This window comes from Myotis myotis, unplaced genomic scaffold (genome assembly GCF_014108235.1).
Source record: "Myotis myotis isolate mMyoMyo1 unplaced genomic scaffold, mMyoMyo1.p scaffold_m19_p_3, whole genome shotgun sequence".
Taxonomy (NCBI): domain Eukaryota; kingdom Metazoa; phylum Chordata; class Mammalia; order Chiroptera; family Vespertilionidae; genus Myotis; species Myotis myotis.
In genome coordinates this window covers 157,578,618-157,603,082 of record NW_023416335.1, presented here as the reverse complement: position 1 = coordinate 157,603,082, position 24,465 = coordinate 157,578,618, and the positions used below count along the sequence as shown (strand labels likewise).

The 24,465-nt window shown below is 44.0% G+C and overlaps 1 protein-coding gene across 2 annotated transcripts; it reads right to left on the bottom strand.

The window, feature by feature from the left end:
- Nucleotides 1-6,221: 6,221 nt before the first annotated feature.
- LOC118651286 (retinol dehydrogenase 16-like) lies at nucleotides 6,222-24,321 on the bottom strand. Of its 2 annotated transcripts, XM_036300278.1 has the most exons (4): nucleotides 23,891-24,321; nucleotides 8,146-8,404; nucleotides 7,125-7,288; nucleotides 6,222-6,571 (listed from the first exon to the last, which is right to left on the bottom strand). In XM_036300278.1, the coding sequence occupies exons 1-4, from the start codon at nucleotides 24,201-24,203 to the stop codon at nucleotides 6,354-6,356; spliced, it is 954 nt and encodes a 317-aa protein (XP_036156171.1). In that variant the 5' UTR covers nucleotides 24,204-24,321; the 3' UTR covers nucleotides 6,222-6,353. The 2 variants fall into 2 exon arrangements, with proteins under 2 accessions (XP_036156171.1, XP_036156172.1); XM_036300279.1 differs by lacking the exon at nucleotides 8,146-8,404 and having other exon boundaries at nucleotides 23,891-24,084.
- Between the last annotated feature and the right edge of the window lie 144 nt (nucleotides 24,322-24,465).

The following is a 24,465-nucleotide window of genomic DNA, read 5'->3' as shown; positions in this document are numbered from 1 at the left end:
TTGACTGGAATCAAACCCCGGGACCCTTCAGTACGCAGGCCGATGCTCTATCCACTGAGCTAAACCAGCTAGGGACCCACTGGGCATTTTTCTGGGCATTTTTCTTCTACCCCCCAGGACCAGACACACATGCAAGGTGATCTGGTGACCTGGGGAGCCTGGCAGTTGGGGTGGTGATGGTAGAAGGAAGGGATTATGAAGTCGATTGGCACAGTGGCTAGTTGGATGTGCAGAGAGAAGGGAGGCCAGGAGTCAAAGTAATTTTAAGGTAGGGCTGGTAACAGGTAGAATCATAGGTGGCAAGAGTAATAAGGAGGGGGGACAAGTTGGGCATAGGCAAAGAAGGCCAGAGAAGAGAGAGTTCTGATAGGAATATCAATGAGATGAGGTCTAGCCAGACGATGAGGATTGGGTCGTGGGTTCCCTGGGCAGCTGCAGAAAGGCCCTGGGGCTGAGTCCTTGACTCTAAGACAGTGGTTCTCAACTTTCCTAATGCCACGACCCTTTAATACAGTTCCTCATGTTGTGGTGACCCCCAATTTCATTGTTACAAATTGAACATAATTAAAGCATAGTGATTAATCACAAAAACAATATGTAATTATATATGTGTTTTCCGATGGTCTTAGGCGACCCATGTGAAAGGGTCGTTCGACCCCCAGGTTGAGAACCGTTGCTCTAAGAGGAAATGACATCTGGGAAAAGCAGAGGACTGTGGCCAGATGCTTAGAAAATTCTTAGGATCAGGACTTGGAAGGGAGGGAAAGATTCTAAGCAATAGGGCAAAGAATTCACAGAAAGGTCGGAAGGAAGTTGGTAAAGATAAGGAAGTAAGGATATGAGTCAGAGGTGTGAGTAGTGAGGGGTCACACCCAGGACTTCACAATATGCAGGGACAGAATGATGCTAGAGTCTACAGTCGTTCTTTGGCTAAACCTCTAGGGTCACCAGCTCATTCCCAGGGACACAGGGCCAACTACCCATACCTTCCCTGTCTAGAAGGTCTGACACAAAGATCCCTAGAGTGAAGGGTCAAGGATGCATCTCTGTGCTCCATGATCTACCAAGGTTGGTCAGCTCCAGAATCAGATGGAAACGGCCAGTGAGCGTGGCTACTCTATACCACGGGTGGTGGTGGGGTCAGCTCATGGACCCACGTTTGGGGCACAAACCCAAAGCCTGTATGGGAAGTGACAGAAGCAAACCTCACCTCCTTCATAACCACTCCAAGGCATAACACCTCCTACACTGGATCTAGGAGGCATTTCCCAACTCTGCTTCCTGGGTGAGTGAACAGGGAAGTCTTGGTTGGGAGATGTCAGATAATGTCACTGGAGGGCTGAGCAGGCTCAGGAGTAACCCAGTTCTAGAGAAGACAGGTGAGACCCAGGGGTTGCCTCGAATCTTGAAAAGGATGACTTGAGACTGCCCCAACATAGGCCCGGGCCTGGCTCACCACTTCATGGGTCTCTCTGTTGACTGCTGGCTAAGACAGTGCTCGCCTGGGCTCAAACTCCTAACATCACAAAATTCAGGTCATGGATGGAGGCTTGGAGTGCTGCAGGACCACTCAGAAGGCTCTTTTCCTAGAGTTGGGAATGCCACCCACTCTCAGGTAATAGGACTCCCTGCTAAGCTGGTACCTGTGGCTGGTGGGTCAGCCTGGTGGTTGCCCTCCACACCTCTACCTCTGTCCACAGGTATCTTCAGTGGCAAGGGGCCTTCACCTTCTCCGGGCCATTTCCATTCTGTGGGAGGGGGAGAATGGCCATGGCCAAGGCACACTCTGAGGAGATAAACAGAGGCAGAGAAGATGGGGCTGAGCCCCTTCCAGTGTTCATTCCTTCCGAAAAGTGTAAATTCAGGGCCATGAGGCTCAGAACCTTGAGAAGCTGCTGAAGGAACAGGGCAAGGATTGTGTGCTTTTGGATTCCTGTTCCTCGGCCTCAAAACATGGTTCTTGCCTCCTAATATCCTCAGAGTCCTAGGAGAAGCCGGGGCAGAGGTCAGGTGGAGTGTAAGCTACATAATCCTAGAAACTGGAGCACTCCCTCCCTCCACCCTACTTTCCTCCCCATAAAGCATCAACCCTCACATAGCACCCCAACTAGATCCTTCATGTACCCCAGTTTTGGATTCACAGGGCATTAGCAGGATTTGGGGAGCTCCAGTAGACCATAGCACCCACCGGAAGTTAAACACGTAATTCATGGAGATGTAGGTGAGCTTGGCCTCCCAGCCAGGTGAGTATCAGGGGCACTTCATGCAGTTCTCACCAATGGGAAGAAAGTTTCAAAGAACTCCCTCTCTGGCTTCAGATTGCTCCTCAACATAATGAGGCTTCACATGACACGTGGTCCCCAGCTCTAACATACCTAAACCCTCCCTTTAAGTTACTAGTTGACCACGCTGAATCATGGGTATAAAGTTAAATGTTCCCACTGGGTGGGAGAGTCAGCCAGGAGGATGAACCTGAGACTGTAGGAGGCTTTAATGATAAAATCAGGTTCCAGAAAATGGTTTGCTCCTCTTGCCATGGTCCACAGCTCACTAGATGCCAGGTGTTTCTCTCCATAATCTCCTTGACCTTTGGGCTGGCCCAATCCCATGCCCTAAGAAAACATTTCAGGGTTGCTCATTGGTCTCAAAGTAATGGGGCTTCATGATAGCTACCTTCACCCCAAAGTGGGAGAGCTTCCCTCTATCAGGCACGCTGGTAGAGGGGCAAGGACTTCAAAGGTCTTGGGAGACACAACAAATAATACAATCCCAAAGCAGACTGGGGTAAGTAAGCTTGAAAGCTGGAGGTGTTCTGAAGTGCAGCAGCCAAGGGGAGAAAAATTATGAAGATGAAATAGGCTCTGCGTAGAGTTGAAATATTGACCCATATATTTTACATACACAAACTTATTAGCTCTAAATCCTACCTATTCTGTTGCAAAGCACCGCTTGAACGCTATCTCCTCCTCTTTCCCCTTAAATTCTATCGATCTCCTCCATACTCCTCAGTCATCTCCCTGCCCTCTCCTGCTCTAGTCAACTCCCTGGCAATCTGTCCTCTAAGGAGCATCTCTCTCTGCCTGTGGTCTCACCTCCCCCACATTCAGAGCCATCCTCTACCCTCCAGCCAGTGGGTTCTCTAGAGGCTGATCTGACAAAGTAGCTCCCCTGATTTAATCTTTTTCATGGGGTTGTGCTGCCGCCAACAGCATGAAAGTTCATAGCCTGTCCAGGGCCATGCCCTCATGAGCCCACCTTCCCAGCATCCTTCCTGCCAGGCCAGGCCTAGTTGTTTATTCCTGGAGGACCTCACAGCACAGGCAGTCAATCATTACTCACCCTTACTTCCCACATCCAGGACGCCTTTCACCCTACTTTGCCAGGTTGCCAAGTTCAGTTCTTCACTCCTCAGCTCAGACCCCTCTCTAGGTCCTCCCCCCATTCCACTGGCTACCAGGCCACCATGGCTCACATGGGCACAACCATCACATGTGATGGCCATACCATTTCTGTATCTCTTGTCCCTTTCTCAGCTGTCAGAGATTTTAGGCCAGGGGACAAGCCTTGTTATCCTCAGACATTAATTGTGCACTCACAGATGTGCCCAGAAGTATCTGTAGAGTTGAGTCAAATGCTCTACCCCCAGCTCAAAGACTCCCTGAACTGACTATCCTAGGGGTTAAGGACATGGGCTCTGCAGCCAAGTTATTCAGGTTCCAATTCTGCCTTAGTCACTTTCCATCTGTGGGCCCTCCTCCAAGACAGGGTTAGGTTAAATCAAATTTTATAGAGCTGAGGCCCATCCTGATCCCCCAAAGATAAAAAAGTGCTTCCTAATGAATGTCTGTCACAAAGCAAGAGAGAGGAATCAGGAAGGAACAGCCTCTGAGGCTATGTGAAATGAACTCCCTGGAAAAGTCCTCCCCAGAAGCACAGAAGCAGGAGGACTGAGGGAGGGCCCCTGTCCCAGCCCAAAACTTAAAGGAGTCAGAGAAGACCTCAACACTGTGCTTGGAGATGCAGTAACCCCACCATACATGGACACACACCCAAGATGCTGGAGACGTTGACCACCCTGCCCCTTGCCTATGTCACCAGGGGTAGCAGATTAGGGTCACCTCAATCACCCCCAATAGGTTCACACTGAGCATTGTTATGAAGTCTTGTTTGGTCAGCCATTCCTTGGGTGCCATGGGCACAGACATGCCAATTATTCACCAGGCCCCAGAGTCCTGGGCACAGTGGGAGTAAGAGAGCAATACTGTGCTGTGACCCTGTAGTGAGAACACATGTGTGGTTCCAATTTACATTCCAATTACGTTTATTTTATTAAGTCAACAACAGTGTGATGCCTGGTATAAGGACAAAGAGTGTGGGAGAGGAAACAGGAACGTGGTGGTTACAGGGAGTCACAGTTTGCAAACGTGTTTAGCTACTAAATGGCGGGGATGGTCCTTCTCACTTTACTGCTCCTCTGTCTGGCACACAATAGGCAATAAGCCCATCTTTGTTAAATGCATGGACGGAGTTTGAGATAGAGTAGTATTCAACACTATCTTATAGGAGAGACATAGAGACAGGTAGAGAGAAATGGGTAAGAGACAGTAATGAAGGGAAAACTAGAGAAGAGAAAGGAAACGGGGGGTGGGGGGCGGGAGGGGCGGGCAGGGGAGGGAAAGAGGAGAAAAAGAAAAACCGTGAATAATTACTTTCCACACCCTGGTTGGGAAAGATACACTGAGATCCCAGGTGGGGTTAAATAGAGATAAGCCGGCATTGAATACCAAGAGCCTAGCTTTGAGACAACCTGCATCAATCCCAAGGCAATATCTGCTCAGCAAGTGAAGTTCCCCTGCTATGCTGGGAAATTCCAAAGTTCACCCTGGAGTGAATGCTCAGGGCAGGCTTTGGGAAAAGGTGAGGAGGCCTCCTGCCACACCTAGTGTACACTGCACCCTTGGCTCCAGGAAGTGTCACTGTCTCCTCTCACCCTCCAAAGGCCACCCTTGCCCCATTCTCTAAGTCCCAAGCCCACTCAGCTTGCAGGAAACTTCTCTGGCGGAGACGGAGGGGAGACAGAGGATTGTAATACAGACCCGTAGATCTCATTGGCAGGGGCAGGTGTTACTGGTGAAAACGGGTTCTTTTGTGCTGTTGAGAGAAAAGAATTTCAAAAGGCACATATGTGGAGAAGTGTAAATGTGATGGCAAAAGTCTATAATAATAAAAGTGTAATCTGCTAATTAGACCGGACAAGCTTCCGGACCAAGCTGGGGCTACAAGGGCCTAGCCCCTTGCACAAATTTCATGCATCCGGCCTCTGGTAAATAAATAAATGTGATGGCAGGATTTTATTTGGGGTGAAGAGCATTACTACACCCTCAGGGACATAGAGGACGGGAAGGGTCTAGAAGCAGCAGTCACAGGGCTGTTAATTCTCCATATTTTCTTGGTTCACAGTAAAGAACAAGGTGTCATTTAGTCCATCCAACCAGCTTTCTGATTCTTCCAGGCTTGAGTGTGTGTTGGGGGGTGGAGGGGTGGTAGGGAGGGGCGCTCCTCCCAACCAATCCCTTTCCTGGACCTACTGGGGTTCCAAGCTCTCTATCCAATCTGATCACCTTCCCAGTTTTTCCCAGGCTAGGCTCTGCCCCTCTGGCATCACCCTGGCTCTCACTGAGCATGTCCAAAAGGAATCACCTCCTTCCTGTGCTAACAGCTTTGATTGCGCATGTCCAAAAGTTCTGTTACATCACCTGGTTTCTACTGCTCACGTGCCCAGCAGAGGAATTTCCCCTCCTCCTTCCTGGGAATCCAGTCTGGGCAGCAGGGCAGCACCTCGGGTGATTTTCCTGTCAGCTCTGAGGAGTAAGTCTCCTCCGTGGCAGCCCCTGGAGTGTGTGATGAGTCTGTATATGCTATAGCTTCCCTGCAAACTCATTGGAATGCTGTCCTGGTGTGTGCTTCAGCTTCCCAGTTTATTCTGCTTAGTGTTTGATCCAACTCCTTAGTTTATTAAGCTTATTATTTGATTCCCGTTAGCTTCCTTCCTTATATTAAGAACTAGCTAATTGTGACGATAACACAGGGTGAGTTGTGGATGGTGAAGGGGCTGGCAGAGTTTGGCCTTAGGAATATTGGAAAGAACAAGGTTCTGCAACATTAGACCATGTCCTGCTCAGAAATCTTCCCTGGCTTTAAAGAAATGTGTATACTTTGAATCAATGATTTAATTTTACTTTAATAATAGTATTTGAGAATGTGAACAACAATGCACCATACTTCTCTCTACAGATGCATCTCCTCCCTCACACAGTACCCAATTCCCCCCTACTATGCCCCACGATCTTGGGTCACATGGCCTTAGCAGGTCTTGGCTTGCTCCAGTTGAACATGGCATCCACCAGGAAGGTGGGCATGTAGCTCATGGGAAGGTAGATGAGCTTGGCATCCCAGCCAGCTGAGTATCTGGTGCGGGGATGGCAGGCGGTCAGAGCATGTTCCATGCAGTTCGTCACCAAGGACAGATCATGTGTGCCAAGTTTATTCCTCGATCCAAGTGCTTTCAGGGCTGTCCAAAATGAGAAACAATCCAGATGTATTCCCATCTCCAACTTTCCCACCTTTAGATCACCTTATAGAATGAGTTTCTAGAATTCCTGGTCTCCTACATTGAATCCACCCAAATTCTTTAGAGGGTGCCCCCCTCGTCCCCCAGGCACAACTGTTTCACTCTAATCCATCTCTGGCTTTACTCCTAGGAATATGTGGAACACATAATTGCAGGTCTCCACAGACACTAGGAATCTAAGTACCTGAAAGCCAGATGCTCTAATACTTGCTGACCAGGAGTTCATGGGTGTCTTTTCTCTCTGGCTTTAGTTTCATCCTCAACAAAATGAGAAGCTCACATGAGACCGTGGTGCCACGTCTAACAAGCCTGGATCCTTTCCTTAGGTTACCAGTTGACAACATGGGACCAGCGAGATAGAATTATAGGTCCCTCGATTGTGAGTGAGTCAGAGCACAGAGGTTGGACCTAAGACTAAGGTTGTACTAACCATGAATCTAGACTTCAGAAAAATGGTTTGCTTCTATCCCCATGAAACACAGGGCCCACTCACTGTGTGCCAGAAACCTCTCTCCATAGGCCTCCTTGACCTCTGGGCCGGCCTTATCCCATGTCTCTTGGTAGCTCCTAGAAAGCATTGCAGGACTGGTCACAAAAGTCTTGAAGAAACCGGGCTCAATGATAGCCACTTTCACCCCAAAGTGGGAGAGCTCCCTCCTGCAAGGCAAACCGACAGAGAGGCAAAGACTTCAGAGGTCTTATAAAAGAAAACAACACCTGGAAAGAAACCCACCCCAATAAAACACCAATATAAGATTGCAGTTGATTAAGCTCAAAAGTCTGGGGAGTTGTGAAGTGCAGCAGACAGGAGGAGACAATTTAGGATGATAATATTGCCTCCCTACAGAGTTTGAGTATTTTTACAAGTATTTACATACATTTGCTTATAACTCTAAATCCTACCAATTCTGCTGAAAGGCACCACTTAAATTCTATCCCCTGGTATTTCTGTCACATGCAATAAAAATCTGGGCTGTGCCTATTTTATCTTTCCCATGCTCGTCACACCCCTCCTTCTTGTCTCCCATCCAGTTCAACCTCCAGGCCATCTGTCCTCTAAGGAGCTCTCTCTGCCTGTGGTCTCAGCTCCCCCCCCATCACAGCCATACTCAGTCCTGTAGCCAGTGGAGTCTCTACCGCTGATGTGATGAAGATGCTCCCCTGAATAAAGTGCTTCCCTGGGGCTTCCCTGACCACAGGGCCCCCCAAAACCAATTACCATAGCAGTTATGTACACAGATGGGCTGTGCAGTGGAATTATATTAGTGCCAGTTCTGCCTCAGATGCTTCCTGACTGTGGGCAGGGACAGGTTGAATCAACTCCATTGCACTGAGGCCCATCCAGACCTTCAGAAGATAAAAGAGTGCTTCCCAATGAATGCCTGGCACAAAGCAAGTGAGAAGGATCTGGAAGGAACTGCCTCTGAGGCTGTGTGAAATCAACCCCCTGGAAAAGGCTTCCCCAGAAGCACAGAAGCAGAAGAGCCAAGGGAGGCTCTGTCCCAGTCCAGTACCTGAGGGAGTCGGAGAAGGCCTCGATGCCGTGCTTAGAGATGCAGTAGCCCCCACCGAACAAGGATACGCGACCCATGACGCTGGAGACATTGACCACTCGGCCCTTTGCCTTCCTCACCAGGGGCAGCAGACTCAGGGTCACCTCGATCATCCCCAACAGGTTCACATTGAGCATCTTTACGAAGTCGGGTTTGGTCAGCCACTCATTGAGTCCCGCGGGCACAGAGATGCCAGCATTATTCATCAGGCCCCAGAGTCCTGGGCACACAGAGGGGAGAGAGCAAGACTGTGCTGAGACCCTGCAGTGAGGACACAGCTGTGGTTCCAATTCACCTTCCAACTGAGTGAGGACAGTATGAGGAGGCGACATGGGGAGCAGGCAGAACAGGTAACAGATAACTACGTGCTGTCTGCAGGGTTTGGGGCAGTGCAGACCCTGTAAGCTGTGGTGACAGGGAGTTGTCCTTCCTCCTGTTTCACTCTTAGTGCCCAGCCCCCTGCCTGGCAGAGGACATTGGATGAGGCAGGATGGACGTTGAGGAAATTTAGTGAGTCTACAGTGTGGGTCACAGAGAGCATGTTTGATTTTTCACACATCAATGCTGTCTCAGTGAGGGAAAGAGAGAGACACAGACAGAGAGAGAATGAAGAATGAGGAGGAAGAGAGGAGCAAAACCACTTTGTATAAATGACAAAAAGATAAAAGACAGTGAACATCTAAGAACACTTCGGTTGGGTAAAACAGACCTGAAATCTCAGGTGGGTAAAGTGGAGACTAGGCCTGGGATTGACCTCAGGCACTGGCCTTGACACACACTGCGTTAATATGGAGCAATGGTCCCCCAGGAATCTCTGAGAATTCCAAGGGCAGGCTTTGAGGGGGACCCAAGGCTGCCTCTCCCCCAATCAGGCACAGACTTCACCATCAGCCCCAGACAATGCTACCCTCTTCTCTCACTTGCACAAGAGGCCACTCTCCTCCACCCCCACCGCACGCCCCTGGCTGATCACTTACCCAGCTTCATGGAACTCTCTCTGCAAGAGCAAGGATGGTCCTGAGGATATAAAAATTTACCAACCACCAACCTCAGCTCAGGGCAGCAGGAGCAGGGATTAGTAGGACACAGGGCAAGAGCTGATGATGGGAATCTGTAAATACTGACCCAGAGAGTTGAGTCCCTGGTCTGCTCAGCCATACTCTGCCCTTGTAGGGGTCATATTTTTCTACCATGTATTTCCCTTCAAAGAACCAAATCCATGCACATAGTTATAGAGATTTGGGTAAAAAAAAAAAAAAGTTTCCCAAGACATCATTTATGTTGAATAAAATATAGGAAACAATTACATATCATATCATAAGACACTGCTTTAGTAACTGTTACTCAGGAAGATAGCATATTCTCAATTATTAAAACTTTTGTTTTCATTAATACATTGCGGACGGATCACAAGAATTCTCGTGTGTTTTTTTCTGTTCTCAGGCTTGTGGCCAATCACGAGAATTCTCAGCTTTTCATTGTCATTTAGAGAAAGACAGTAATGCAAAATGCATTCGCTGAAGTTAAAAATTACAAAAGGAATTAAAAGTAATTAGTCTTTTGTCATTAGTAATAAAAATAACTGTTTTTTATATCAGTTTGATATTCAGCAACCATGGATAGTGAGAAAGAACATGATGAAGTTCTGGGTATATTTGCTGACAATTTATCAGATATTCCAAGTGAAAGTGATGAAAGCTTTGACAGTGGCAGTGATATGGTTATTCCTTCAAAAGGCAAAAAATAGTAATTTCAAGTGATTCTGAACCTGAAAATTTGAACAATTCCACACATGATTTTGAGTGTAAATTGCATCTTGATTGCCGAGATAATGATTGGTCAACAGAGAACTTTCAACCCAATTTGGAAAAATTTGAAGGTAATTCTGGGGTTACAGTTATACCGTCTGATTCTAAGAACATCATTGAAGTCACCAACTTGATTTTTGACGACAATCTGTTTGAACTATTTTGTCATAGATCGAACATATATTATAACCAAAATTTAGGAAAGCACAAAATTCTGAAAGCAATAAAGTGGTCTCCTGTTACTCCAACAGGTATGAAAAATTTTTTAGGATTTGTAGTGCTATTGGGGCGTACTCGAAAGGATACTTGGAAAGAATATTGGCCTACAAATCCAGTTCTAGCTGTTCCAACATTTCCTCAGACGAGTCAAAATCATTTTGAACAAATCGGGACTTATTGGCATTTCAATGACAATGCAAACATGACTAAATCTTCATCCAGGCTATTTAAAATTCATCCAGTACTCGACCACTTTACTAGTAAATTTCAAACAATATATAAATCTATGCGAGAATGATCATTAGATGAAGGCATGATTCCCTGGAGGGGACGTGTTCTATTTCGAACTTACAACCCAGCTAAAATTATTAAACATGGTTTACCTGTAAGAATGATATGTGAGAGCAACACTGGGTATATTTGCAATATGGAAATTTACACAGGTGAAGGAAAAAAATTGAATGACTCTATTCTGTCACTACTTCAGCCGTATCTGGAATTGGGGCATTACATATACCAAGATAACTATTACAATAGCGTTTCAATTGCAGAAACTTTATTACTACATAAAACAAGAGTTTGTGGAACAATTCAAACAAATAGAGGTTGCCAAAATGTTTGAAAGATGAAGCATCTACGCTTAAAAGAGTTGAAATAGTCTTTTGAAGAAAAGGTGACGTTTTATTATTATTGATTTGGAAGGATAAAAGAGAAGTTCAAATTATTTCAACTATCCATGATGCTTCCTCTTGTAAAACAGAAAAGACAAATCGGCATACTGGAGTGGAAATAAAGAAGCCAGTTTCCGTTGTGCAGTATGATAACTATATGCAAGGCGTTGATCTTGCTGACTAATATCTTTCAACATATAGTATCCTTAGAAAAACAAGAAAATGGACGAAGAAAGTAGTGCTTTATCTGATTAATTGTGGACTATTCAGTTCATTCAGGATTTATCAAGTGCTCAATCCAGAAAGGCAAGTAAGATACAGAGACTTTCTTTTAACTGTAGCAACAGAGTGGATCTCATCCAAAGTAGATGAGGCAGCAGATCCAGAATTTAGCAATCCTAATCCATCAAATGTTAGAAGTATGAGAGCTCTTCAGAAAGATCATCCGCAAAGATTATCAGGCAACATGAAGCAGCACATCCCCGTGCAAATTGCATCTTCAGATAAAAAGAAATATCCCACTAAAGTTTGCAGAGTATGCAAAATTGCAGTAAGAGAAGAGAAACGCGTTACATTTGCCAGCTTTGTTTAGTTCCACTTCATATTACACAGTGTTTTACAAAGTATCATACTTTAAAAAGATATTTGCTTGTAAAAACATGTAAATAACTTCAAAATGCAATGGGTATTTAATTTTCAAGTGTGCCTTCAACATTTATGTAAAACGTTTTTTGTACTTGTTCAATAGAAACTTATCTGGCCACTGGGTAAAGCTAGCAATAAAACTACTGGCCTTCAATGTGTTAAGATCAGGAACAAAACAAGGGTGTCCACTTTCACCACTTCTATTCAACACAGTTGTGGAAGTCCTAGCCACAGCAATCAGACAAGAAGAGAAATCAAAGGCATCCAATAGGAAAGGGTGCATATGACACGATACTATATAGAGAGAACTTTAAAGAGTCCACAAAGAAACTATTAGAACTGATAAATGAACTCAGTAAAAGTAGCATGATAAAAAACTAATATTCAGAAATTGGTTGCATGTTTTTTAAATCCTCACCTGAGAATATGCTTATTGATTTTATTTTATTTTGAATATATTTTTATTGATTTCAGAGAAGAAGGGAGAGGAAGAGAGAGAGATAGAAACATCAATGATGAGTGAGAATCATCGATGGGCTGCCTCCTGCACGCCTCCTACTGGGGATCGAGCCCACAACCCAGGCATGTGCCCTTGACTAATATCGAACCTGGGACCCTTCAGTCTGCAGGCCAATGCTCTATCCACTGAGCAAAACCAGCCAGGGCTGCTTATTGATTTTAAAGAAAGGAAGGGGGGAAAAGAGAGAGAGAGAGAGAGAGAGAGAGAGACAGAGAGAGATGGAGATGTGAGAGAGAACATTGATTGGTTGCCTTCCATACCTGCCCAGACTAGGGATTGAACCTGAAACCTTCTTGGGCATGGGATGATGCTCCAATCAACTGAGTCACAAGGCCAGGGGTTCGTTGCATTTTTATATAACAATAATGAACCATCAGAAAGGGAAATTAAGAAAACAATCTCATTCAAAATTTCATTTTTAAAAAGCACACCAAATCCTAGGAATCAATTTAATCAGAGAAGTAAAAGACCTGTACTCAGAAAATTATAAGCTATTGAAGAAAGAAATTGAAGAAAATACAAATATATAGAAGCATATACCATGCTAATATGTAGTAATAATTACCCTTGTTAAAATGTCCATACTATTGAAATCAATCTATAGATATAATGCAATCCTTATCAAAATACCATTGGCATTTTCACAGAACCAAAAATAGTACTAAAACGTGTATGGAACCACAAAAGACCCTGACTAGCCAAAGCAATCGTGAGAAAGAACAATTTGGGAGGTATCCTGCTATCCATTAACAAACAATACTACAGGATTATAATTATCAAAAGAACATAGAAGAGAGAACCAAGATGGCGGCATAGGTTAACACCGGAAATTGCTGCCTCTCACAACAACTTCAAAAATAGAACTAAAAGACAAAACGAACATCATCCAGACCACAGGAAGGCTGGCTGAGTGGAAATTCTACAACTAGAAGGAAAGAGAAAAGCACACTGATACTCAGAGGGGCTGCGGTGTGGAAGTAAAGTGCAGAGGTATGGAGGCGCATGTGGAAAGGGCTGGCAGCTGAGGACGAGGCACAGGTGGGAAGGGCTAGCAGCTGAGGACACGGTTGTCTTTTTCAATCGGGAGGGAGTCTCAAGCTCCTGGTAGCTCTGAACTCCAGTTCCAGGTGAGTCTCTGGGGACCCAGACTCATACGGGGAGAAACTGCACTGTCTGGCATCTGTCAAAACTCGAGGGCGGCTTTCTCTCAGAGGTGCTTGCAGCGATTACCGGGGCACTGAGACGTGGGGCCCTTAGGGTATGACTGAGGATCAGCCATAGCTGCTTGCTCCACCCTGTTGATCCCCAGAGACCCCGCCCCACCCAAGCTGTGCACAGAGGCTTTTGCATATGAAAGGCCTGGCCCTTTGCAATCTGAAAATTACCTAACAAACTGCAGCTGGGTCAGAGAGACCCAGAACTTCCAAAAGAAGGCCCAAGGCCCCACAGCAGCTTGTATTGCTTCACAGCTGGGCTCCTGCTGGGTAGTCTCTGGCAGAGGCTAAATTAGCACCTCCTTAGAGATCCAAGAGCCAACGTACCCAGTGGTCAGAGTGGGACCATCTCAGATCCATAAGGGACACACTCAGGGGGCAGACTCAGTGAGCACCAAAGCCCCACTGAAGCAAGTCTTTCCCAAGAGGGTGACTCCAGCACAGAAGTTCTCCAACTGCAGACACAGCTGATTCTCACAGCCAATTGGCCTGGAGTTCAATTCCTCCCAGCGATCCTACAACAATCAAGACTTAACTACAACAAGACTCTGCACAAAGCCCACAAAGGGGTGCACCAAGAGTGTCCACCTCCGGTAATTGGGGAGGCTGAGCCACTGGGCCCTATAGGACACCTAGCACAGAAAGCGACTCTATCAACACAGGGAAGCAGCCAAAAAGCGAAGACAAAGAAACAGGTCACAAATGACAGAAATGGAGGAAAGCAAACTACTGGATATAAAGTTCAAAACCACACTTATAAGGTTTTTCAAGAATTTTCTAGAAACCACCGATAAATTGAGTGAGACCCTCAAGAAATCTAATGAGACCCTCGAGGTTATGAAAAAGGACCAACTAGAAATTAAGCATACACTGACTGAAATAAAGAATATTATACAATCTTAGCATATCGGATCCAGCAGTACGTCAGAAAAATCATACACCAGGACCACGTAGGATTTATCCTAGGGATGCAAGGATGGTACAATATCCGCAAATCAATACACGTTATACACAACATAAACAAATTGAAAGAAAAAAACCACATAGTCATATCAATTGATGCAGAAAAAGCATTTGACAAAATCCAACACCCATTTTTGATAAAAACTCTCAGCAAGGTGGGAATAGAAGGATCATACCTCAACATAATAAGAGCCATATATGACAAACCCACAGCCAACATCATACTCAATGGACAAAAACTAAAACCATTTCCCCTAAGAACAGGAACAAGACAGGGATGCCCCTTCACAGTACTCCTGTTCAACATAGTACTGGAAGTATTAGCCATTGCAATTAGACAAAAAGAAGAAATAAAAGGCATCCAAATTTGAAAAAAAAGAAGTAAAACTGTCCTTACTTGCAGATGACATGATATTATACATAAAAAACCCCTAAAGACTCCATCAAAAAACTATTAGACTTAATAAATGAATTTGGCAATGTAGCAGGATATAAAATTAACGCCAAAAACTGTATGGCATTTCTATACACCAATAGTGAACTTACAGAAAGAGGGACTAAAAAAACAATCCCATTTACCATCGCACCAAAAAAATTAAGATACCTAGGAATAAACTTAACTAAAGAGGTAAAAGACCTCTACTCAGAAAACTACAGGACGTTGAAAAAAGAGGTAGAGGAAGGCATAAACAGATGGAAGAACATACCATGTTCTTGGATTGGTAGAATCAACATCATTAAAATGTCCATCCTACCCAAAGCAATCTATAAATTCAACGCACTTCCCATTAAAATACCAACGGCATATTTCACAGACCTAGAACAAACTCTCCAAAAATTCATCTGGAATAAAAAGAGACCCCGAATTGCTGCAGTGATCCTGAGAAAGAACAAAGTAGGTGGGATCTCAATACCAGATATCAAGCTATATTACAAAGCCACTGTTCTCAAAACTGCCTGGTACTGGCACAAGAACAGCCATATAGATCAATGGAATAGAATAGAGAGCCCAGAAATCGACCCGAACCAATATGCTCAATTAATATTTGACAAAGAAGGCAAGAACATACAATGGACTCAAGATAGTCTCTTCAATAAATGGTGTTGGGAAAATTGGACAGATACATGCAAAAAAATGAAACTAGACCACCAACTTACACCATCCACAAAAATAAACTCCAAATGAATAAAGGACTTAAATGTACGACGGGAAACCATAAAAATACTAGAAGAATCCAAAGGCAACAAAATTTCAACATATGCCGAAGCAATTTCTTCACCAATACAGCTCCTAGGGCAGCCGTGGGCAAACTATGGCCCACGGGCCGGATCCGACCCGTTTGAAATGAATAAAACTAAAAAAAAAAGACCATACCCTTTTATGTCATGATGTTTACTTTGAATTTATATTAGTTCACACAAACACTCCATCCATGCTTTTGTTCCGGCCCTCCAGTCCAGTTTAAGACCCACTGTGGCCCTCGAGTCAAAAAGTTTGCCCTCCCCTGTCGTAGGGCATTGGAAACTAAAGAGAAAATAAACAAATGGGACTACATCAAAATAAAAAGCTTCTGCACAGCAAAAGAAACCATCAACAAAACAACAAGAAAACCCACTGCGTGGGAAAACATATTTGCCAATGTTATCACCGATAAGGGCTTAATCTCCAACATTTATAGGGAACTCATACAACTTAACAAAAGGAAGATAAACAATTCAATCAAAAAATGGGCAAAGGACCTAAATAGACACTTTTCAAAAGAGGACATTCAGAAAGTCAAGAGACATATGAAAACATGCTCAAAGTCACTAATCATCTGAGAAATGCAAATCAAAACAACAATGAGGTACCATCTCACACCTGTCAGAATGGCTATCATCAACAAATCAACAAAAGACAAGTGCTGGAGAGGATGTGGAGAAAAAGGAACACTCGTGCACTGCTGGTGGGAATGCAGACTGGTGCAGCCACTATGGAAGACAGTATGGAGTTTCCTCAAAAAACTAAAAATGAAACTCCCATTTGACCCTGTGATACCACTTCTAGGAATATATCCCAAGAAACCAGAAACACCAATCAGAAAGGATATATGCACCCCTATGTTCATAGCTAATAGAGATTGATAGGATTGAATCAACTGGTATAAATACAGATGTAACAAGACAGCAAGACTCAGAACTTAGAATACAGAGCTTAGAACACAGAACTAAGAAGACAGATCCTACACAGAACCTACAGACAGAAGAACTTCACTGGAGAGAACATGGCAAAAGATCCTGGACTGAACCTGACTACAGAAATTGGCAAGAGAACCTGACTAGAACATGGCTACAGAACCTGGCTGGAGAACCTGGAGAACCTAGCAAGAGAACATGGACACAGAACCTGGCTGGAGATCCTAAGCAGAACCTCTCTGGAGATCCAGACCAGAACTTGGCTGGAGATCCTGGCTGGAGATCCTGGCTAGGCTGCTGATCAACTGAACACTGTCTCCATGTCATTCCTTCTTCGCCGACTCCATCTACACCTTTGGGGACCCCTGGACCTGCTGGGGTTGAACCCCGGCAGAAGCACAATTCACCATAGCTAAGATCTGGAAACAACCTAAGTGCCCATCAGTAGATGAATGGATTAGAAAACCATGGTACATCTACACAATAGAATACTATGCTGCTGTAAAAAAGAAGGAATTCCTTTTTTTTCCCCCCTGTGCTCTTTTTTTTTTTTTTTATTGCTTAAAGTATTACAAAGGGTATTACATATGTCTCCTTTTTTCCCCCCGCCCTTGACAATCCCCTGGCCACTCCTACCCTCCAGTGTCTTATGTCCATTGGTTATGCTTATATGCATGCATACAAGTCCTTCAGTTGATCTCTTACCCCCCCCCCCCCCTTCATGCCCCCCAACCCTCCCCGGCCTTCCCGCTGCAGTTTGACAGTCTGTTCGAGGCTGCTCTGCCTCTGTATCTATTTTTGTTCATAAGTTTATAATGGTCTTTATTATCAATGAATGAGTGAGATCATGTGCTTTTTTGCCTTCATTTCCTTCATTCCCTCTTTTAACTCTTACCATTTGCAACAGCATGGATGGAACTGGAGAGCATTATGCTAAATGAAATAAGCCAGTCAATGAAGGAAAAATACCACATGATCTCACTCATTAATGGATAATAAAGACCATTATAAACTTATGAACAAAAATAGATACAGAGGCAGAGCAGCCTCGAACAGACTGTCAAACTGCAGCAGGAAGGCCGGGGAGGGTTGGGGGGCAAGAAGAGGGGGTAAGAGATCAACTGAAGGACTTGTATGCATGCATATAAGCATAACCAATGGACATAAGACACTGGAGGGTAGGGGTGGCCCGGGGATTGTCAAGGGCGTGGGGAAAAAGAAGACATATGTAATACTCTTTGTAATACTTTAAGCAATAAAACAATTTTTTTCCTTTTTTTTTAATTAAATCTTTATTGTTCAGATTCTTACATTTGTTCATCTTTTTTTCCCCCATAACTCCCCTCCTCCCAGTTCCCGCCCCACCCTCCGCCCTCACTCCCCACCCACTGTCCTCATCCATAGGTGCATGATTTTTGTCCAGTCTCTTCCCGCATCTCCCACACCCCTTTCCCCCACAAGAATAGTCAGTCCATTCCCTTTCTATGTCCCTGATTCTATTATAATCACCAGTTCATTCTGTTCATGAGATTATTTATTCACTTGATTCTTAGATTCACTTGTTGATAGATGCATATTTGTTGTTCATAATTTGTATCTTTACCTTTTTCTTCCTCTTCCTCTTCTTAAAGGATACCTTTCAGCATTTCATATAATCCGGGTTTGGTGGTGATGAACTCCTTTAGCTTTTCCTTATCTGTGAAGCTCTTTATCTGACCTTCAATTCTGAATGATAGCTTTGCTGGATAAAGTAATCTTGGTTGTAGGTTCTTGGTATTCATCACTCTGAATATTTCTTGCCACTCCCTTCTGGCCTGCAAAGTTTCTGTTGAGAAATCAGCTGACAGTCGTATGGGTATTCCCTTGTAGGTAACTGAGTTTCTTTCTCTTGCTGCTTTTAAGATTCTCTCTTTGTCTTTTGCTCTTGGCATTTTAATTATGATGTGTCTTGGTGTGGTCCTCTTTGGATTCCTTTTGTTTGGGGTTCTCCGCGCTTCTTGGACCTGTAAGTCCATTTCTTTCACCAGGTGTGGGAAGTTTTCTGTCATTATTTCTTCAAATAGGTTTTCAATATCTTGCTCTCTCTCATCTTCTGGCACCCCTATAATTCTGATGTTGGTACGCTTGAAGCTGTCCCAGAGGCTCCTTACACTATCCTCGCATTTTTGGATTCTTTTTTCATTTTGCTTTTCCGGTTGGGTGTTTTTTGCTTCCTCGCATTTCAAATCATTGACTTGATTCTTGCACTCATCTGGTCTGCTGTTGGGAGTCTGTATAGTATTCTTTATTTCAGTCGGTGTATGCTTAATTTCTAGTTGGTTCCCCATCATAACATCGAGGGTCTCATTAGTTTTCTTGTAGATCTCATTAAGTTTATTGGCGGCTTCTAAACAGTTCTTGAGAGACCTTAAAAGTGTGGTTCTGTACTCTATATCTTCCATTAACAATTTTGTCCTGTTTCTTTGTCTCCGCATTTTGTTATGCTTCCTTGGTGCACCCCCTAGTGGTCTTTGTGCGCAGTCTTGTAGTTAAGCCTTGATTGTTGTAGCTATACCAGGGAGGGTTTGACCTCCAGGCCAAGCGGCTGTGAGAATCAGCTGTGTCTGCAGTGAGAGAACTTCTGTCCTCTAGGGAGGTGCTAATCTAGCCTTTGCCTGAGGCGATCCGGCAAATGCGTCTGTGCAGGGCTTGGGCGGGGCGGGTCTCACAGGATCAACAGGGTGGGCCGGAGAGAGCAGTTATGGCAGCTCTCAGTCCTGTCCCCAGGGGCTCTGCCTCTCTGAGTCCCAGCGACCACTGCAAACCTCGGAGAGAAAGCTGCACTTGCTCTGACCGAAGCCAGACAGTCCCACTTCTCCCGTTTGAGTCTGGGTCCCTAAACACTCGCCCGTATCTGGAGCTCAGAGTCTGCGACTCCCTCCCGATTGAAAACGCCAACCGCGCCCTCCGCCGCCAGCCCGCTCCGCCCACTCCGCACCTCAGAATTTGACTTCAGCACTGCGCCTCCTCTGAGTGTCCGTATGCGGTTCTCTTTCCTCCTAGTTGTAGGACTTCCACTCAGCCAGCGTTCCTGTGGTTCTGGATGATGTCTGTTCTGTCTTTTAGTCTCACTTTTGAAGTAGTGGTTCAAGGCAGCAAACTCCAGCGTTAACCTATGACGCCATCTTGGTTCTCTCAATAAAACAATTTTAAAAAATGTTCCTTGGGGACATAAAAAAGGCCTGAATGGCCTGGCCGGCATGGCTCCATGGTAGAACATCGACCTATGAACCAGGAGAGCACGGTTTGATTCCCAGTCAGGGCACATGCCTAGGTTGAGGGCTCAGTCCTCAGTGGGAGGAATGTGGGGGGAAGCTGATCAATGATTCTCTCTCATCACTGATGTTTCTATCTTTCTCTCCCTCTCCCTTCCTCTCTGAAATCAATAAAAATATATTAAAAAATAAAATAAAATAACAATGAAAAAAAAAAAGAATATTATACAGAGTTCCAACAGCAAACTAGAAGATCGTAAGAATCAAGTCAAAGATTTGAAATATGAAGAAGCAAAAAACACCCGACTGGAAATCAAAAAGAAAAAAAGAATCCAAAAATATGAAGATAGTGTAAGGAGCCACTGGGAAAACTTCAAACGTACCAACATCCAAATTATGGGGGTGCCAGAAGAAGAGAGAGAGCAAGATATTGAAAACCTATTTGTAGAAATAATCACAGGAAACTTCCCCTATCTGGTGAAAGAAATAGACTCACAAGTCCAGGAAGTGCAGAGAACCCCAAACAAAAGGAATCCAAAGAGGACCACACCAAGACACATCATAATTAAAATGCTAAGAGCAAAAGACAAAGAGAGAATCTTAAAAGCAGCAAGAGAAAAACAGTAAGTTACCTACAAGGGAGTACCCATACGACTGTCAGCTGATTTCTCAACAGAAACTTTGCAGGCCAGAAGGGAGTGGCAAGAAATATTCAGAGTGATGAATACCAAGAACCTACAACCAAGATTACTTTACCCAGCAAAGCTATCATTCAGAATTGAAGGTCAGATAAAGAGCTTCACAGGTAAGAAAAAGCTAAAAAGGAGTTCATCACCACCAAACCAGTATTATATGGAATGCTGAAAGGTATCTTTTAAGAAGAGGAAGAAGAAGAAAAAGGTAAAGATACAAATGATGAACAACAAATACACATCTATCAACAAGTGAATCTAAAAATCAAGTGAATAAATAATCTGATGAACAAAATAAACTGGTGAATATAATAGATTCAGGGGCATAGAAAGGGAGTGGACTGACTATTCTCGGGGGAGACAGGGGTGTGGGGGGTGCAGGAAGAGACTGGACAAAAATCGTACACCTATGGATGAGGACAGTGCGGGGGAGGGGTAAGGGCAGAAGGTGGGTTGGGAACCGGGTGGAGGGGAGCTATGGGCGGGGGCGGGGGGGGGAAGAGGAACAACTGTAAGAATCTGAACAATAAAGATTTAATTTAAAAAATATTTTTTTAAGCAAAGGACATAGTAGGTGTCAGAGAGGAGGGTGTTGGGAGCTGGGTGAGAAGGTGAAGGGATTAAGCAAAGAAAAAAAAAAGAAGAAGACTCATGGACACAGACAACAACATGGTGATTGCCAGAAGGAAGGGGAAAGGCAGGAGATAGAAGAGTAAAGAGGGCATAATTGGTGATGGAGGAAGACTTGACTTGGAGTGGTAAATACAAATGCAATATACAGATGATGTACTGTATGTAGAATTGTATATCTGAAACTTACATAATTTTATTAACCAATGTCACCCCAATAAATTCAATTTTTTAAAAAAACATGGTACTGACATGAAAACAGACACATAGATCAATGGAATAGAATAGAGAGCCATGAAATAAACCCACAACTATTGGTCAAAAAATCTATGACAAAGGAGGCAAGAATATACAATGGGATAAAGACAGTCTCTTCAATAAATTGCATTGGAAAATCTGAACAAACACATGCTCAAAAATTAAACAGGACTACTTTCTTGCACCCAATACAAGAAAAAATGAACTAAAGACTTAAATGTTAGACTCAAAACCATAAGACTCCTACAAGAAAAACACAGACAGTAAACTCTTTGACGCAGGTCTTCGAAATAATTTTTGGATATGTCTTCTCAGGGAAGGGAAACAAAAGAAAAAAATAAACAAATGGGACTACATCAAACTAAAAGGCTTTTGCACAGCAAAGGAAACTATAAATGAAACGAAAAGACAACCTACAGAATGGGCAAAGATATTCACCAATGACATATCCAGTTAGGGTTTAATATCCAAAATTTATAAGGAATTCATCATAACACCTAAAAGACAAACAATCCGATTTAAAAATGGACAGAGGACCTGATAGATATTTCTCCAAAGAGGACATAAAGCTGGCCAGTAGACATATGAAAAGGTGGTCAACATCTCTAATTATCCGAAAAACAAATTAAAACCAAAGTGGAATATCACCTCACATCTGTCAGAACAGCTATCATCAAAAAATCAACAAACAGCCCAGCAGGAGGAAAGAAGGGGAGCTCAGTGGTTGATCATCGACCTATAAACCAGGAGGTCATGGTTCAATTCCCGGTCAGGGCACATGCCCAGGTTGTGGGCTTGATGCCCAGTGTGGGGCGTGCAGGACGCAGCTTATCAATGATTCTCTCTGATCATTGATGTTTCTCTCTCTCTCCCTCTCCCTTCATCTCTGAAATCAATAAAAATATATTTTAAAAATCAACAAACAACAAATGTTGGCAAGGATGTGAAGAAAAAGGAAACACTGTGCACTGTTGTTGGACTGCAAATTGGTGTAGCCACTATGAAAAACAGTATGGAGGTTCCTCAAAAAATTAAAAATAGAACTACCATGTAACCCAGCAATCCCCCTAATGGGTATTTCTCCAAAAAAAAATCCAAAACACTAATTGGAAAAGATATTTGCATCCCTATGTTCATTGCAGCATTAGCTATAGTAGCTACATAATAAATTATGGAAGCAGCCTACGTGGCCATCAATAGACAATTGGATAAAGAAGTAGTACATACATAATGAGATATTACTCAGCCTTACAATCAAGGAAATCTTACCAGTTTGGACAGCATGGATGGACCTAGAGAGTATTATATAAGCTAAGTGAAATAAGTCAGATAGAGAAAAACAAATACCATGTGATTTCATTTATTGTGGAATTTAAATGAACAAGCAAAACAGAAACAAACTCATAGATACAGAAAACAAATTGATGATTGCCAGGTGGGAGGGGCATGGGTGATTGGGTGAAAAAGGTGAAGTACAAAGGCAGGGGAAGGTGGGTGTGAAGAGATCAACCAGTGAACTTCTATGCACATATGCATAACCCCTGGACACAGAGAAGGAGGGGTGGGGAGTGGGGTTGGGGTAAAGCGGGGGCAGGAGTAGGCTGGAAGAGATTCATGGGGGACAAAGGAGGACCTCTCTAATACTTTCAACAAAAAAGACTAAAAGGAAAAAAAAGTACAAAGGCGACTTATGAAATAGTCACAGAGAGTAAAGTACAGCACAGAGAATAGGTCAATATTATTGTAATAATTATGTGTGGTACAAGGTGAATACTAGATTTGTTGGGGGATCACTTTATAAGTCATATAAATGTGTAACCACTATGTTGTACACATGAAACTAATATAATGTCAACTGTAATTGATTTAAAAAAATTTTTAAATTAATTTTTTTGGAGAAATTTCATTATGTTGTATAATGGCTCATCTTCCATTAATGCACAGAAGAGGATACAAACTATGGACAAAATATAATATATGTCAAAATGTTAACAGCATTATTTCTAGGTTGTGAGATTATGGGTGTGTTTTCTCTATCCCTGTGCTTTCCATAGTCTCTACATTGATCACGTTTTACATTTCTTAGATAAATGAAATCATTCTCTTTCTTTCTTTTCCCTTAAGATGACAGGCACAATTGTAGTAAAAGAGAGAGAGAGGACACAAACATTAGGTTTCTGACTTTCCTTTCTGACCCTCCTAAAATCTCAGTGTTGTCACCTGAAAATGGGTGACATCAACTCCCTGACCGGATGATTAAGACTCACCAACAAGAACATGTTAATGTGCTGAGAACAGGAGCCCAGCTCCAGCGCTGCCACCCATTTAAGCTTCAAGCTAGTGCCCCCTTCTCCACCCACCTCCAGAAAGTGGGTCCTCATCACCCTGGGGCACTCAGCATCTAGAAATTCAGAACCATAGACAAGAATTCTGCAGGGACCAGTTCTGATCAGCACCAACTCTCCCCAAGCTACAGAGCTCCAAAGTCAGAGGCTAGGGCAGTGGACTGAGAAGAGGCTCAGCTGGTATGCTGGGTGAGGTGAAGAGCGCCAGTGGGATTTCAAGTCCTAGTAAACACATTGGGAATCTTCCCCAGGTAGCAAGGGGTCTTCCCTTGACAGGAGAGAAGAAACAGACTTGAGAAACCTGTGTGATACCTCTGTCCCCCGTGTGCTCCTTCACCCATTGGGTGGCCGCAGCGATGCTCTCTGTGCTGGTGACATCCAGGATCACCGTCTCCAGCCTGTCTGACGTCTTGCCCCTCAGCTGCTCGGCCCCCTTTTCTGTCAGACATGCAGCCAGCACCCTCAAGCCTCGTAGGTCCAGCTGCCTGGCCAGCAGGTTCCCGAAGCCCGAGTCACAGCCCGTGATGAACACATACTTGTCTTGCAGGTGGCTCACCACCTGTCGCTCCCGGTGCCAGCGCAGAAGGTAGTACAGGCCCACGAGGATTGCCAGGTACAGCCACATGGATTTCCCGGGAATGGCGGTAGGCAAGGGTGAAATGAGAATGTGGCCAGTGTTCAGTCAGGAGGATCTAAGAGCACAGGGTATAAGTTAGCACACCAGCTCCAGGCACTCTGGCATGGAGTCCTCAGGTCTCTCCTGTTCATCTTGTTTAGTATTTATTTGTTTGTTTAGTGAGTATGATCGATTCTTGCCCAATTTGTATGATCTTTGGCACACTTACACATTTCCAATAGGTGACATTGCATTGCTCAGGAAATCCCTG